At 45.2% G+C, this 17,461-nt stretch overlaps 1 protein-coding gene across 13 annotated transcripts in view; it reads left to right on the top strand.

The window, feature by feature from the left end:
• Positions 1-17,461, top strand: part of pomt2 (protein-O-mannosyltransferase 2) — a 287,055-nt gene that overhangs the window by 52,626 nt on the left and 216,968 nt on the right. For 11 of the 13 annotated variants that reach the window (XR_011888356.1, XR_011888355.1, XM_072274832.1 and 8 more), the window contains exon 3: positions 12,971-13,084. Coding sequence is in view for 11 of the 13 variants with exons in the window: in XM_072274832.1 (XP_072130933.1) it covers positions 12,971-13,084 (114 nt within the window). In the remaining 2 variants the exon portion in view is untranslated. Of the gene's footprint in view, positions 1-9,412; positions 9,616-12,970; positions 13,085-17,461 lie in introns of those variants that run through there. The other 2 variants (XM_072274859.1, XM_072274829.1) reach the window with 2 other exon arrangements.

Genomic DNA, 17,461 nt, shown 5'->3' with positions numbered 1-17,461 from the left:
TGATCAAGAATGTTCAGAGGGGAAGGCCCCAAATCCTTGGCTTTGCCTATTGCCTGTTGCCGGGGCCGGGTCGAAGTGCTCGGTGTCGGAGGGCTGGTTGGAAGCTCGAAGTTTTCGGATGGACTCAAGAGTCGGCTGTGGTCGGGTGCTTCCAGGGTGCTGCATCGGCATGTTTGCGGCGCTGGAGGTTCATGGCAAGGAGAGTTTTTCTTCCTTCTACCGTCTGCGTGAGATGGTGGGACTTTCGAGAGACCTTGAGACTTTTTTTTACCGTGCCCATGGTTTGTTCTTTATCAAATTACGGTATTGCTTTGCACTGTTGTAACTATGTTATAATTATGTGGTTTTTTGTCAGTTTTAGTCTTGGTCTGTCTTGTGTTTCTGTGATATCATACTGGAGGAACATTGTATCATTTCTTAATGCATGCATTACTAAATGACAATAAAAGAGGACTGAGAGTCCTCATAATCTAATCTAATCTAATTAGGTACCTTATCTCGAGGCTGTGTCCCCTAGTTCTAGTCTCACCTATCAGTGGAAACAACTTTCCTGCCTCTATTTTACGTATTCTTTTCATAAATTTGTTTCTCTGAGATCTCCTCTCATTCTTCTGTTTCAGTGAGTAGTCCCAAGAGTAGTCTCTCCTCATAGTACCCTGTACAGTTGCAGCACAACCTCCCTGCTCTTCAATTCAGTCTCTGTAGCAACAAAGGCTAACATCCTATTTGCCTTCTTGATAGCCTGCTGCACCTGCAACCTTCTGTGATTCATGCACAACACTCCCAAGTTCATCATGCTCTGACGCATCATTATGGATGTTACATAAACAGAAGAAAATCTGCAAACACTTGAAATCCAAGCAATGTACATAAAATGCTGGAGGAATTCAACAGACCAGGCAGCATTTGTGGAAAAGAGTAACAGTCGACTTCATCAGGACTGGAAAAAAAGATGAGAAGTCAGAGTTAGAACGTGCTGGTAGGGGAGAAGAAGTACCAGGTGGTAGGTGGTAGGTGAAACTGGGAGTGGGGGAGGGGTGATGTAAAGAGCTAGGAAGTTGACTGGTGAAAGAAATAAAGGGCTGGAGAGGGTGGTAAACCATGGAAGAAGGGGAAGGAGCACCAGAGGGAGGTGGTGGGCAGGGAAGGACATAAGGTGAGAAAGGGATATCAGAGATGTAATCTGGGGTCATCGAGTGTTTCAGGTCTTTCAACATCAGGCACTCTTCCCCAGGCAATCCAGTCGTGGTTGATCAAGCTATGACTTGTGTTCAGGTAGCATGTGCTGCAGATCCCCACTGACTTGTTCTCTTCATCCAGAGCCATCTTGAGGCTTTCTCTGCTGCCTGGATGATGTTGCCGATGGCTCTCTGCCTCCTTGTATTTGAAGACACTGTCTAGTGAAGCTCCAGTAGCCTGCTTCAACGGGCATGCACTTAGACTTCTGTGACCAATTCTCACATCTGGCAAGCTTCCTGTCATAGCCCTCCTCCCATGGCACTGTCAGCTCCAACAGAATGGTGTATTTTGCTGCCTCTGAGATGAGGAGGATGTCAGGTCTCAAACTGGTCTTGACAATGTGCTGTGGGATCTTTCGTTGTTTCCCCAGGTCCGTGATTACCATAGTATAAGAGAGGAGTTGGCCAAAGTAAATTAAAAGGAACTGCTGGCATGAGTTTCTGGGAAAAATGAGGAAGGTGCAGGACAGATGTATTCTAAAGGTGGAGAAATACTTAAAATGGCAAAATAATACAACTGTGACAAGGGAAATCAAAGCTAATGTAAAAACTAAAGAGAGGACATATAACAAAGCAAAAATTAGCAGAAAGATGGAGGATTGGGAAGCTTTTAAAAACCTCCAGAGAGCAACTCAAAGTATCATTAGGATAGCAAAGATGAAGTATGAAAGCAAGCTAGTAAACGATATCAAAATGGATAGTAAAAGCTTTTTCAAGTATGTAAAAAAAATAAGAGAGATGAGAGTGGCTATAGGACCGCTGGAAAATGAGGCAGAGAAATAATAATTGGGGGAACAAGGAGATGGCAGATGAACTAACTGAGTGTTTTGCATTAGTCTTTGCTGTGGAAGACACTAGCAGTGTGCCAAATGTTGTAGTGTGTGAAGGAGGAGAAATGAGTGCAGTTACTATTAAAAGGGAGAAGTTGCTCAAAAAGCTGAAAGATCTCAGGGTACTTAAGTCAAACTGACCAGATGAACTGCACCCGAGGGTTCTGAAAGAGGTAGCAGAGATTGTGGAAGCATTATCAATGATCTTTCAAAAATCATTGGACTCGGGCATGGTGCCAGAGGACTGGAAGACTGCAAATGTCACTTCACTCTTTAAGAAAGGAGGACGGCAGCAGAAAGGAATTTGTACACCATTTAACCTGACCTCAGTGGTTGGGAAGATGTTGGAGCCAATTGTTTAGGATGAGGTTATGGAGTACTTGGTGACACTGAACAAGATAAGACAAAGTCAGCATGGTTTCCTTAAGGGGAGATCTTGCCTGACGAACCTGTAGGAATTCTTTGAGGAGATTACAAGTAAGATAAAGAGGATGCAGTCAGTGTTTATTTGGACTATCAGCATGCCTTTGACAAGGTGCCACTCATGAGGCGTTTTACCAAGTTAAGAGCCTAAGGTATTTGAGGAAGGTTGCTGGCATAAATAGAGCATTGGCTGGTTGGTAGGAGGCAGCGAGTGGTAATAAAAGAATCTTTTTCTGGTTGGCTGCCAGTGATATTCTGCAGGGTTCGGTGTTGGGACCGCTTCTTTTAATGCTGTATATCAATGATTTAGATGATGGAATAGATGGCTTTGTTGCCAAGTTTGCAGATGATACAAAGATTGGTAGGGGAGCGGTTAATGTTGAAGAAACAGGTATGCTGCAGGAAGACTTAGACAGATTAGGACAGTGGTAGCCAGAACGTACCCAGCACATCTTTAAGAAAAAAGACGAAATAAACAAGTTAATTAATTCGGTGCCGCCCGGCACGTAAATGTCGGTCCAGATTGCGTTGCCTCTGATCTGGGCCGACATTTACGTGCCGGGCAGCACCTAATTAATTAGCTTGTTTATTTCGGCTTTTTTCTTAAAGATGTGCTGGGTGCGTTCCGACTACCGCTGCCCCACTGCGCTCTTCGCGACAATGTATCGGTTTGCGGCCTGGAGGTTGGGGACCACTGCCTTAGGAGAATGGGCAAGAGGGTAGCAAATTACGTTGTTGGAAAATGCAAAATCATACACTCTGGTAGTAGAAATAAATGTGCGGACTATTTTTACATAAGAACATAAGAAATAGGAGCAGGAGTAGGCCATCCAGCCCATCAAGCCTGCCCCGCCATTCAATAAGATAATGGCTGATCTGTCCTTAAACTCAGCTCCACCTACCTGCCTTTTCCCCAGAACCCTTAATTCCCTTACTATGTAAAAACCTATCTAATTGTATCTTAAATATATTTAGTGAAGAAGCCACACCTGCTTCCCTGGGCAGAGAATTCCACAGATTCACTACTCTCTGGGAAAAACAGTCTCTCCTCATCTCCGTCCTAAATCTCCTCCCCTGAATCTTGAGGCAATGTCCCCTAGTTCTAGTCTCACATACCAATGGAAACAACTTTCCTACTTCTATCTTATCTATCCCTTTCAAAATGTTGTATGTTTCTATAAGATCCCCTCTCATTCTTCTGAATTCCGGAGAGTATAGTCCAAGGTGACTCAATCTCTGCTCATAGGTTAACCCCTTCATCTCTGGAATCAATTTGGCAAACCTCCTCTGCACTGCCTCCAAAGCCATTATATCCTTCCTCAACTATGGAGACCAGGCTGCACACAGTACTCCAGGTGCAGCCTCACCAGTACCCTGTATAGTTGCAGCATGACCTCCCTGCTCTTGAATTCAATCCCTCTAGCAATGAAGGCCAACATTCTATTTGCCTTCTCAATAACCTGTTGTACCGGCAAGCCAACTTTTTGCTATTCATGCACAAGCATTCTGAAGTCCCTCTGCACAACAGCATGCTGCAATCTTTCACCATTTAAATAATAATCTGCTCTTCTATTATTCCTTCCAAAGTGGATGATCTCGCATTTACCAATGTTGTATTCCATGTGTCAGACTTTGGCCTACTCACTTAACCTATCTATATCTCTCTGCAGACTCTTCACATCCTCTGTACAATGTGCTTTCCCACTCAATTTAGTGTCATCAGCAAATTTTGCAACACTACACTCAGTCCCCTCTTTCAAATCATCAATGTAAATGGTAAACAGCTGCAGGCCCAGCACCAACCCCTGTAGCACCCCACTCACCACTGACTGCCAACCAGAGAAACACCCATTTATACCAACTCTATGCCTTTTATTGGTTTACCAATCCACTATCCATGCCAATACACTTCCTCCAGCTCCATGCATCCGTATCTTATTTATAAGTCTCTTGTGTGGCACCTTGTCGAATGCCTTCTGGAGATCCAAGTACACGACATCCACCTGTTCCCCTCTACCCACTGCACTCATTATGTCCTCAAAGAACTCCAGTAAGTTTGTCAAACAGGACCTGCCCTTTCTGAATCCATGCTGCGTCTGTCTAATGGAACCACTCCTTTCTAAATGTTTCGCTGTTTCTTCCTTAATTACAGCTTCAAGCATTTTCCCAACTACAGATGTTAAGCTAACTGGCCTATATTCGCCCGTCTTTTGCCTACATCCTTTTTAAAAAAAGCGGCGTGACATTTGCTGTCTTCCAATCAGCCAGGACCTGCCCAGAGTGTAGAAAGTTTTGATAAATGATTACCAATGCATCTCTATAACCTCCACCAATTCCTTCAGCACCCTGGGATGCATCCCATCAGGACCAGGGGACTTATCTACCTTCAGGCCCTTTAGTTTACTCATCACTATCTCTTGAGTGACAGTGATTTTATCAAGGTCCTCACCTCCCATTTTGTCCATAACATCCTTCTTTGGCATATTAGATGTGTCCTCCACCGTGAAGACCGACACAAAATAGTCGTTCAATACCTCGGCCATTTCCTTATCACCCAATATCAATATCCCCTTCTCGTCTCCTAAGGGACCTATGTTAAATTTAGCTACCCTCTTCTGCTTTATATATTTATAAAAACTTTTGCTATCTGTTTTTATAATTTGTGCTAATTTACTTTAATACTCTATCTTCCCTTTCCTTATTTCTTGTTTAGTTGTTCTCTTGTTGCTTTTTAAAGTTTTCCCAATCCGCCGGTCTCCCACTACTCTTTGTGACTTTGTACACATGAGCTTTTAATTTGATACTAACTTTTATTTCTTTAGTTATCCAAGGCTGGCTCTCCCCACACTTACTGTCCTTACTTTTGACTGGAATATACTTTTGTTGAGCACTATGAAAAATCTCTTTGAAACTATTCCACTGTTCCTCAACTGTCCTACCAAATAGCCTGTGCTCCCAATCCACATTAGCCAACTCCTCCCTCATCCAGTTGTAATCTCCCTTGTTCAAGTATAAATACACTAGTTTTAGTTCTATTTCATCCTCCATCTGTATGTGAAATTCAATCGTACTATGATCAATCTTTCCAAGAGGATCCCTGACTACAAGATTGTTAATCTTACCTATCTCATTGCACAAGACTAGATCTAAGATAGTATTTTCCCTTGTAGGTTCACTAACATACTGCTCAAGAAAGCCATCATGGATGCAGTCTATGAAGTCCTCCTCAAGATTTCCTTGACCAACCTGATTCACCCAATCTATGTGGAGGTTAAATCCCCCAGGACAACTGCCGTTCCGTTCTTACAAGCCTCAGTTTTTCTTACTTAATCACCTCTGCCACTGCAATATTTTTATTAGGTGCCCTGTAGACAACTCCCACCAGTGATTTTTTTTCCCTTTACTATTCTTAATCTCTACCCAGGTGGACTGAACATTCTGCTCCGTAGATCTTATATCGTCTCTCACAATCGCCATGATCTCATCCCTAATCAAGAGCGCCACCCCACCTCCTCTGCCTTCCTGCCTATCTTTCTGTATTACCTGATACCCTTGGATATTTAATTCCCAGTCATCTCCACCTTGCAACCAGGTTTCTGTAATGGCCACTAAATCATATGCCTTGGTACTGATCTGTGCCACAAGTTCACTAACCTTGTTTCTAATACTACGGGCATTTAGATAAACTGCCCTTAAATTGTCCTTTTAGAATCTGGTGATCTATGCAATTTTTGCTTTTTACTTTTATGCTCTCTACTCTTACTTTTTTCTATACTAACTCTAGCTTTGGTCTCTGCATCACTTCCCTCTTCTTTACTGTGTGGGTTTCCATCCCCCTGCCATATTAGTTTAAAGCCTCCAAAACAGCACTAGCAAACATTCTTCCTAGAACATTAATCACGGCTCTGCACAGATGTTGACCGTTCGGATGGTACTGGAAAAATGAGGAGAAAATCCAAAAATCTGAAATACAAAGGAATTTGGGACTCCTTGTGCAAAACACCGTGAAGGTTAACTTGTAGATTGAGCTGGTGGTGAGGAAGGCGTATGTAATGTTTGTATTCATTTCAAGAGGTGTGGAATGCAAGAGCAGGGATGTGATGCTGAGGCTTTATAAGGCACTGGTGAGGCCTCATCTTGAGTACTGTGAACAGCTTTGGGCTGTTAGAAAAGGTACGCTGGCATTGGAGAGGTCCAGAGGCTGTTCACAAGGATGATTCCAGGAATGAAAGGGTTGTTATATAACAAATATTTGATGGCTCTGGGTCTGTACCTACTGGAATTTAAAGGATGAGGGGGGATCTCATTGAAACCTTTTGAATGTTGACAAGCCTAGACAAAGTAAATATGGAAAGAATGTTTCCCATGGTGGGGGAGTCTAGGACAAGAGGGCACAGCCTCAGGATAGAGGGCCGCCTATTTAAAACAGAGATGCAAAGAAATTTCTTTAGCCGGGGGTGGTGAATTTGTGGAATTTATTACCACAGGCAACTGTAGAGGCCAGGTCATTCCGTGCGTTTAAGACAGAGATTGATAGGTTCTTGATTTGACCATGGCATCAAAGGTTACAGGGAGAAGGCCAGAGAATGGGTTTGAGGAGGGGAGGAGAAAGGCTGTGATTGAATGGTGGAGCAGACCTGATGGGCCAAATGGCATAATTCTGCTCCTTTGACCTATGGTCTTATGGTCATCAGTTGCCAGGCATGAGCAGATGCCAGAATCCCTGTGGGTGCCTTTACTTTTGCTTCAGTTTGCTCTCCTGCTTTCACAAAACTGATGGTTTGATTGCAGGTTTGAGCTTGTTTACTGTTAATGTTTCTTAAGAAGATTGCTTCCGCAAGGGTCTTCTATACCTGGTCATTTCTTCAGCAGTATCGGCCCCCTCCATAAGCTTTTGGGCAGCAGCTCAGAATGTGCTACAAGGTTCCTCTCCTGGAACACAACAGACAGCCTGTGGCATCAGCCTTCCCCCAGCTATGCAGCTTGGCTGGACTGGGCAAGATGTCATACACTGCCTGGACAAGGAATGTGATTCGGGTTGGCTCTGCTCGCCAGAGATCAGTCCATGTCACTCTCCTTTCCATGGTCTGCTTCCACCTGGTCCAAACTCCCTGCTGCTGCTTGCCCACTGCCTCGATGGATCTCTCTTCATCTACATCTGTTCTCACATCCTCCTAGATGAGCTTGTGCTTCTCCCTCCCCTTAGTCCTGTCATACCTCGGGACCAGGCAGCTTCCCAGTCCAGCTCTTCCTTGGGTCACCGCTCCCAACAGGACATTGCAGCACAGCCGAGATTCAACCTGCTGCAAGGCCTGTTCCGCTTTCCACTTTCTCCCGGTCTTCACAATGACCCCTGGCTGAGCCATCTTTGGGTCACTGGACTCCCTGTACTGCAGCACCTCTCCTCTCTAGCTCTTGTCACCTTGAACTGTTCCAAGGATTCCAAGGGCAGCGGCAGCTTGGTGTTCTTTCCAGAGAGGGTGATGCTGCTGACTTTTCTCTCTTGGCTCTCGACAGTGGAAATTGGAATTTCATATAATAGCAGTGGCCAAAGAAACCTCGGTAGGATGCTGAGCAAAACACACAAAATGCTGGAGGAACTCAGCAGGCCAGGCAGCATCAATTGAAAAGAGTGCCGTTTCGGGCCGAAACACTTCGGCAGGACCCTTCGGTTATTCATGAAAGCTCTTATTGGTGGTTACCATACATACACCAGACTTGCAGCAAGGGCCGCGGCACTCTGATTCAGCAGAATTTGCAATAATATTCATTGCAAGGGCAAAGAGGGTCACAAGAATAATACAGCATGTGATGATCCCAATCTGCAGCCTGTACCACTCTGATGAAGCTTGGCCTGATGAAGCTAACGTTCTGAAATGGTTGTAATAATACAGAATGAGGTTCCCCTGGAACGTGATGGTTGTCCATGGTAGTCTACACTAGCTTGTGAGGGATTGATCCATAGGCATTGGCCAGGTCAAGCCAGAAAACCATCTGTTCTTCTGCGCCTCTTGAGTGAGTTGGGTCACCACTCCTGTATGCTGCAAACACCTGGGCATTCCTAGAGTACCTCCCTTCTGCACAAATGTATAGTAGCCATTGCTGGAGCAGAAAGCTGCCAGCCGCCTTGCGACTATGCTGAAAATTATCTTTCCTTCAACACGGCAATAAGATGACCCTGAACTGGTCGATGTTCTTGTAGTGTTTCAGGACGCCATCAGCAAATTTCCACTGCTCAGCCACTTTTCCTGTCCGCCAGATGAGTCTCAGCATCCTCCACAGCTGCTTGAGCAGTTGGGACAGTGCCTTTCCCAGAGTTTCATTCCCAGAATCATCCTCGTGAACCTTCTCTGGGCTCTCTCCAATTACATCCTTTCTGAGATTTGGAGCTCAAAACTGTTGACAGTACTCTTAAGTGCAGCCTGATTAGTGTCTTATAAAGCCTCAGCATTATCTCCTTGCTCTTATATTCTATTTCCCTTGAAATAAGATAAGATAAGATAAAACTTTATTTATCCTGAAGGAAATTATTGTTGCAAGGTTGCTCAGTCAGAAATAATAAACTTTAAAATACAAAGTGTAAGCATTGAGGTAAAAAAAAGAATACAAAATGTGCATTAAAAGTAATAGTGCAAAATACAGATGTGCAATGAAACCATATACTTATATACTTAAGGAAGAGGAGTTGTAGAGTCTTTATAGCCACAGGGAGAAAGGATCTCCAGTGTCATTCAGTGGTACACCTCAGTGGAATTGGTCTGGTATTAAAGTTGCTCTTCTGTTTGTCCAGTATGTCATGGAGGGGGTGAGAGGGATTGTCCATAATGCTCTGTAGCTTCTGCAGCATCCTCCTCTGAGACACAACCACCAGGGAATCCAGTTCCACCTCCAGAACAGAACCAGCCTTCCTGATGAGCTTATCGATCTTCTTGCATCAACTGCTCTCATCGTGCTGCCCTAGCAGACTACAGTGTAGAATGGAAGGTTGGCCAAACTGAATTGGAGAATATCTGCAGCACAGCACTGGAGACCTTGAATGACTGGAACCTCCTCAGGAAGTACAGTCGGCTCTGTCCCTTGTACAGAGCCCCCATGTTTTTAGTCCAGTCTGATTTATTGTCCAGGTGAGTTCCCAGGTATTTGTAGTTCTGGACGAGTTCCACATCCGTTTCCTTGACGGAGATGGAAATACAGAGTGTTTCCATCTTCCTTATGTAACGTTCCGTTATATTGGCTCGTGTATGTCTAGGGGAAATCCAACCCAGCATCCACCTCAACACTCCCCATAGGGTCGGTCGCCGCCCGAATCAATCACAAACATCAATCATCAGCCAGCACACCCAGTAAATTTTAACAAATACACTTTATAGATATTACTAATTCTATGACATTAATATACATTTGATATAGAGAGGAAAGTAATGAAAAAAAAAGGTGCCAACACTTATCAAAGTCCAAGTTCTTCGCGCGCTACCGTTGGAGCTCAATTCGACTTCAGATGACCACCCGAATTCCGTCGACTCACGGCTCGGGACCACCCTGAGTGATTGACCGGAGCCTCTCCACACGTCCGCGGTCCTCCTCGTCTCTCCTCCGACTCCCCGCCAAAACTCAGTCCACAGTCATATCATACAGCATGGTATCCGAAAACAAAACGATACATAACCACCCATTGGCTAATAGAAGGCTGCTATCTCAATTTAAAGTAAAACAAACTGCTAGCGCAAACTCTCTTCAGCGTTAAAGCACAACAAAGCTGCATTCCCCAGATTAACGTAACAAAGTCGCCATTTTAAATGTAACAAAAGAAAGACCCCGTACACTTAAGTCCATAACCAATTCCTTTGTCTTAGTGATGTTGAACTGCAGGTGATTTATCCCATATCACTCAACAAAGTTGTCCATTACTCTTCCGTACTCAGCCTCTTGACCCTAGTGATAGAGCCCAGAACTGCTGAATCGCCCGAAAACTTATGAGGGTGGCAGGATTCAGAGTTGTATCTGAAGTCTGAGGTGTAGACAGAGAACAGGAAGGGGGACAGGACAGTCCCCTGAGGTGCCCTGTGCTGCTAACCACAGTATCTGATACACAGCTCTGCAATCTCACATATTGTGGCTGTCTGGAAAGGTAGTCTGAAATCCAGGACATTGTGGAGCATCCACCTGCATCTCCATGAGCTTATTCCCTGGTAAAGCAGGTCATATGGTGGTAAAAATACTGCAGGAATCAAAAGACCATGATTCTCACAGTGCTGCCTTGCTCATCCAGATGAGTGTAAGCACGTTGAAGCAGGAAGATAATGATTTCATAACTTGTGAGGTCAGTGCCACTGGTCCGTAGTCACTGGGCATGGTGGGACATGTCTTCTTGGGTGCTGGAACTAGGCAGGATGTTTTCCACAGCACAGGGACCTGCTCTAGGCTCAAGCTTAGATTAAGATGTATTGAAAGACTACACTCAGCTGAATAGCACACACCTTGGGCTAATGCTGTCCGGGCCTACAGCCTTGCCTGTGTGGTCTGCTGTGCTTTCTCCTTACCTGCTCAGCAGTGACAGTCAATGTGTCTGGTCGTTAGCCCTCCATTGTCATTGGAGAGAGATGGAGGGTGAAGGCTGAGAGAGGAGGAGCTGGGGGGTGGATGGCTGTAGAAGGGTAAACAGAAACCTCCTCATCAAACCTGTTGAAAAACCTGTTTAACTCATTGGCTATGTCCCAGTCCCCTTCAATCACCCAGTCTCTGGTCTTTTTATATCCTGCGATCATTTTCATACCATTTCACACATCTTTTGGTTGAACTCCATCTGCTACTTCTCAGCCCACCTCTCCATCCTGTCAATGTTGCGTTACAGCCTGCAGCAACCCTCCACATTATCCACAAGTTCATCTACCTTGATGTCATCTGCAAACTTACTAACCTGTCCTTTCACTTCCTCATACGAGAATGAATCAGAATCAGGTTCATTAACACCGGCACGTGACGTGAAATCTGTTAACTTAGCAGCAGCAGTTCAGTGCAATACATAATCCAGCAGAGAGAGAGAAAAAAATAATAAATAAAATAAAACATAATAAATAAACAAGTAAATCAATTATGTATATTGAATAGATTTTTTAAAATGTGCAAAAACAGAAATACTGTATATTTAAAAAAAATAGGTAGTGTCCAAAGCTTCAACGTCCATTTAGGAATCGGATGGCAGAGGGGAAGAAGCTGTTCCTGAATCACTCAGTGTGTGACTTCAGGCTTTTGTATCTCCTACCTGATGGTAACAATGAGAAAAGGGCATGCCCTGGGTGCTGGAGGTCCTTCATAATGGATGCTGCCTTTCTGAGACAATGCTCCCTTAAGGTGTCCTGGGTATTTTGCAGGCTAGTGCCCAAGATGGAGCTGAGTAGATGTACAGCCTTCTGTAGCTTCTTTCGGTCCTGTGCAGTAACCCCTCCATACCAGACAGTAATGCAGCCTGTCAGAATGCTCTCCATGGTACAACTATAGAAGTTTTTGAGTGAATGAGAGGGTTACTGTATGAGGAACGTCTGGCAGCTCTTGGGCTGTATTCCCTGGAGTTCAGGAGAATGGGGAGGGATCTCATAGAAACATTCTGAATGTTAAAAGGCCTGACCAGATTAGATATGGCAAAGTTATTTCCCATGGTGGGGGATTCTAAGACAAGAGGGAACGACTTCAGGATTGAAGGACGTCCTTTTAGAACTGAGACGCAAAGAAATTACTTTAGTCAGAGGGTGATAGATCTGTGGAATTTGTTGCCACGAGTGGCTGTGGAGGCCAAGACACTGGGTGTATTTAAGGCAGAGATAGATAGCTTCTTGATTAATCGGGGCATCATAGCGTATGGGGTGAAAGCAGGGGAGTGGGCATGACTGGAAGAATTGGATCAGCCATGATTGAATGGCGGAGCAGACTCGATGGGCTGAATGGCCTACTTCTGCTATATCTTATGGTCTTATGGTCTCATCCAACTCATTTATAAAAATCACGAAGAGTGGGAGTCCCAGTGCAGATCCCAGCGGAACACTACCGGTCACCGACCTTCAGGCAGAGTGTTTGTTCCTCATTTCACTTTTGGAATTCTAACTTGCAATGTTGAATCCTGGTTTTATGTAATCGCATAATGAAAATAGTTTCCCAAATGCAGCTTAACAGCAAATTGATAATGTTAAATAATTCCGAAGTTTTCCAAGTAAAGCTCCAGTCTGTACATTGTGATGCCATCCTTATTTATCTTTTCCATTTTCTTGTGTTTTAATTTCCTTCTATAACATAGACTTGAATCTGATTTGACCAGTGTTCATGTATATTTTAAAATCATTATTTTTAACTTGTGTGTCTCAGAATAAATTCTAGAATTTTATTTGCTTTTTAATTGTTTTCTTGACCAGAATTGATACTTCTAATGTGTCATTTGCCCCTAACTTTTTTTATGTATGCGTTCAGTTCTTGTTTTCCTGTTTGCAGATGCTAATTGGATTAGCAGGATATTTGACTGGATATGATGGCAGTTTTCCCTTTAAGAAACCTGGAGACAAGTATGAACACCACCATTACTATGGCATGAGAGCGGTAAGGAATGTAGGTTGAACTGATGGCCAGAATATTCTTAGGATATAGAAGGTTTAGATTTATTCGTCATGTGCACTTCGAAACATACAGTGAAATGTATGCAACACACATAAAAGTTGCTGGTGAACGCAGCAGGCCAGGCAGCATCTCTAGGAAGAGGTGCAGTTGACGTTTCAGGCCGAGACCCTTTGTCAGGACTAACTGAAGGAAGATTGAGTAAGGGATTTGAAAGTTGGAGGGGGAGGGGGAGGGGGAGATCCAAAATGATAGGAGAAGACAGGAGGGGGAGGGATGGAGCCAAGAGCTGGACAGGTGATAGGCAAAAGGGATACGAGAGGATCATGGGACAGGAGGTCCGGGAAGAAAGACAAGCGGGGGGGTAACCCAGAGGATGGGCAAGGGGTATATTCAGAGAGACAGAGGGAGAAAAAGGAGAGTGAGAGAAAGAATGTGTGTATAAAAATAAGTAACAGATGGGGTACGAGGGGGAGGTGGGGCATTAGCGGAAGTTAGAGAAGTCGATGTTCATGCCATCAGGTTGGAAGCTACCCAGACGGAATATAAGGTGTTGTTCCTCCAACCTGAGTGTGGCTTCATCTTTACAGTAGAGGAGGCCGTGGATAGACATTTCAGAATGGGAATGGGATGTGGAATTAAAATGTGTGGCCACTGGGAGATCCTGCTTTCTCTGGCGGACAGAGCGTAGGTGTTCAGCAAAGCGGTCTCCCAGTCTGTGTCGGGTCTCGCCAATATATAAAAGGCCACATCGGGAGCACCGGACGCAGTATATCACCCCAGCCGACTCACAGGTGAAGTGTTGCCTCACCTGGAAGGACTGTTTGGGGCCCTGAATGGTGGTAAGGGAGGAAGTGTAAGGGCATGTGTAGCACTTGTTCCGCTTACACGGATAAGTGCCAGGTGGGAGATCAGTGGGGAAGGATGGGGGGGACGAATGGACAAGGGAGTCGCGTAGGGAGCGATCCCTGTGGAATGCAGAGAGAGGGGGGAGGGAAAGTTGTGCTTAGTGATGGGATCCTGTTGGAGTTGGCAGAAGTTACGGAGAATAATATGTTGGACCGGAGGCTGGTGGGGTGGTAGGTGAGGACCAGGGCAACCCTATTCCTAGTGGGGTGGGGGGAGGATGGAGTGAGAGCAGATGTACGTGAAATGGGGGAGATGCATTTAAGAGCAGAGTTGATAGTGGAGGAAGGGAAGCCCCTTTCTTTAAAAAAGGAAGACATCTCCCTCGTCCTAGAATGAAAAGCCTCATCCTGAGAGCAGATGCGGCGGAGGCGGAGGATTTGCGAGAAGGGGATGGCGTTTTTGCAAGAGACAGAGTGAGAAGAGGAATAGTCCAGATAGCTGTGAGAGTCAGTGGGCTTATAGTAGACATCAGTAGACTAATTCCGTTCTGACTAATCAGTTCCCCTCTACCACCACTCTGCTCCGTCTAGCGGAATTAGTCCTTACTCTTAATAATTTCTCCTTTGGCTCCTCCCACTTCTTCCAAACTAAAGGTGTAGCTATGGGCACCCGTATGGGTCCTAGCTATGCCTGCCTTTTTGTTGGCTTTGTGGAACAATCTATGTTCCGTGCCTGTTCTGGTATCTGTCCCCCACTTTTCCTTCGCTACATCGACGACTGCATTGGCGCTGCCTCCTGCACGCATGCAGAGCTCGTTGACTTTATTAACTTTGCCTCCAACTTTCACCCTGCCCTCAAGTTCACCTGGTCCATTTCCGACACCTCCCTCCCCTTTCTAGATCTTTCTGTCTCTGTCTCTGGAGACAGCTTATCCACTGATGTCTACTATAAGCCCACTGACTCTCACAACTATCTGAACTATTCCTCTTCTCACCCTGTCTCTTGCAAAAACGCCATCCCCTTCACGCAATTCCTCCGTCGCCGCCGCATCTGCTCTCAGGATGAGGCTTTTCATTCTAGGACAAGGGACATGTCTTCCTTTTTTAAAGAAAGGGGCTTCCCTTCCTCCACTATCAACTCTGCTCTTAAATGCATCTCCCCCATTTCACGTACATCTGCTCTCACTCCATCCTCCCGCACCCCACTAGGAATAGGGTTGCCCTGGTTCTCACCTACCACCCCACCAGCCTCCGGGTCCAACATATTATTCTCCGTAACTTCCGCCACCTCCAACGGGATCCCACCACTAAGCACATCTTTCCCTCCCCCCCCCCCCGCATTCTGCAGGGATCGCTCCCTACGCGATTCCCTTGTCCATTCGTCCCCCCCTGTCCCTCCCCACTGATCTTCCTCCTCGCACTTATCCGTGTAAGCGGAACAAGTGCTACACATGCCCTTACACTTCCTCCCTTACCACCATTCAGGGCCCGAAACAGTCCTTCCAGGTGAGGCAACACTTCACCTGTGAGTCGACTGGGGTGATATACTGCGTCCGGTGCTCCAGATGTGGCCTTTTATATATTGGCGAGACCCGACGCAGACTGGGAGACCGCTTTGCTGAACACCTACGCTCTGTCCGCCAGAGAAAGCAGGATCTCCCAGTGGCCACACATTTTAATTCCACATCCCATTCCCATTCTGACATGTCTATCCACGGCCTCCTCGACTGTAAAGATGAAGCCACACTCAGGTTGGAGGAACAACACCTTATATTCCGTCTGGGTAGCCTCCAACCTGATGGCATGAACATCGACTTCTCTAACTTCCGCTAATGCCCCACCTTCCCCTCGTACCCCATCCGTTACTTATTTTTATACACACATTCTTTCTCTCACTCTCCTTTTTCTCCCTCTGTCCCTCTGAATATACCCCTTGCCCATCCTCTGGGTTCCCCCCCGCTTGTCTTTCTTCCCGGACCTCCTGTCCCATGATCCTCTTGTATCCCTTTTGCCTATCACCTGTCCAGCTCTTGGCTCCATCCCTCCCCCTCCTGTCTTCTCCTATCATTTTGGATCTCCCCCTCCCCCTCAAACTTTCAAATCCCTTACTCACTCTTCCTTCAGTTAGTCCTGACGAAGGGTCTCGGCCTGAAACGTCGACTGCACCTCCTCCTAGAGATGCTGTCTGGCCTGCTGCATTCACCAGCAACTTTTATGTGTGTTGCTTGAATTTCCAGCATCTGCAGAATTCCTGTTGTTTGCGTAGTGAAATGTATCATTTGTTTTAATAACTATCACAACCTAAAGTGACGTCACAGGTAGATAGGGTCGTAAAGAGAGCTTTTGGTACATTTTCCTTTATAAATTAACGTATTGAGTATAAGAGTTGGAATGTTGTGGTGAGGTTGTATAAGGCATTGGTGAGGCCGAATTTGGAGTATTGTGTGCAGTTTTGGTCTCCAAATTACAGGAAGGATATTAATAAGGTTGAAAAAGTGCAGAGAAGGTTTACAATAGGGGTCGCCAACCCGTCAATCGCGATCGACCGGTTGATCTTTGAAACTTCCCCAGTTGATCCCGAAAAAAATCAAAAATAAATACAGAAATACTGTTGTAATGTGAGCATTATAAAAGTAAGTAATACTAATTAAGATAATGGTAATATAGCAATATTTTCACTACAAAGCTGTTTTAAAGAGAGATTGTTTCTGGGTTACAGGGTTTTAGTTTCGTTCTTTCTGCCCAGTGCACATGTGTGTAGTTCCCCTGCCATGCACTGCATTTTCAGCGTAGCTTGTGCTGCATTAAGGTGACCAATCAGATTAGATAGAGAGTACAGACTGTCGCAAACATCAATATACAGCAGTGGTCCCCAACCTCCGGGCCGCGAAGAATGCAGTGGTGCAGCGGTAGTCGGAACGCACACAGCACATCTTTAAGAAAAAAAGCCGAAATAAACAAGCTAATTAATTAGGTGCTGCCCAGCACGTAAATGTCGGCCCAGATCAGAGGCGACGCAATCGGCAATCACTCGTGATATCCTGATAGCATGGCAGAGGCTCCACGAAAGAAGGCGAAAATGTACAAATTCCATCCAGAATGGGAAGAGCAATTTCTATTTACCTTGGTGAAAGACAAGTGTGTATGTATGTTGTGCCACCAAACACAAGCACTGACTAAAAGAGGGAATCTGGAGTGGCACCGCAACACCAACCACCAGGAATTTAAAGACACCTACCCCCCAAAGAGCGCAATTCGTGCCTGGAAAGTTGAGGAGCTGAAATCAGGGTTGAAGGCTCAGCAATCGTTTTTCACAAAACATGCTGCTCAAAATAAGGCTGCTATTGAAGCATCATCTTGTGTAAGTCATCTTTTGGCTAAACACAAGAAGCCTTTTACAGATGGCGATTTATTCAGGGAAGCAATGGCCATTACCGCAGAGACTGTTTTTAATGACTTTAAAAACAAAAATGGCATCACAACCGCAATACATAATATACCGCTTGGCCCTGCAACAGTGACA

The sequence above is a fragment of the Mobula birostris genome, chromosome 1 (genome assembly GCF_030028105.1).
Source record: "Mobula birostris isolate sMobBir1 chromosome 1, sMobBir1.hap1, whole genome shotgun sequence".
Lineage (NCBI taxonomy): Eukaryota > Metazoa > Chordata > Chondrichthyes > Myliobatiformes > Myliobatidae > Mobula > Mobula birostris.
This window is presented reverse-complemented; position numbering and strand designations above follow the sequence as displayed.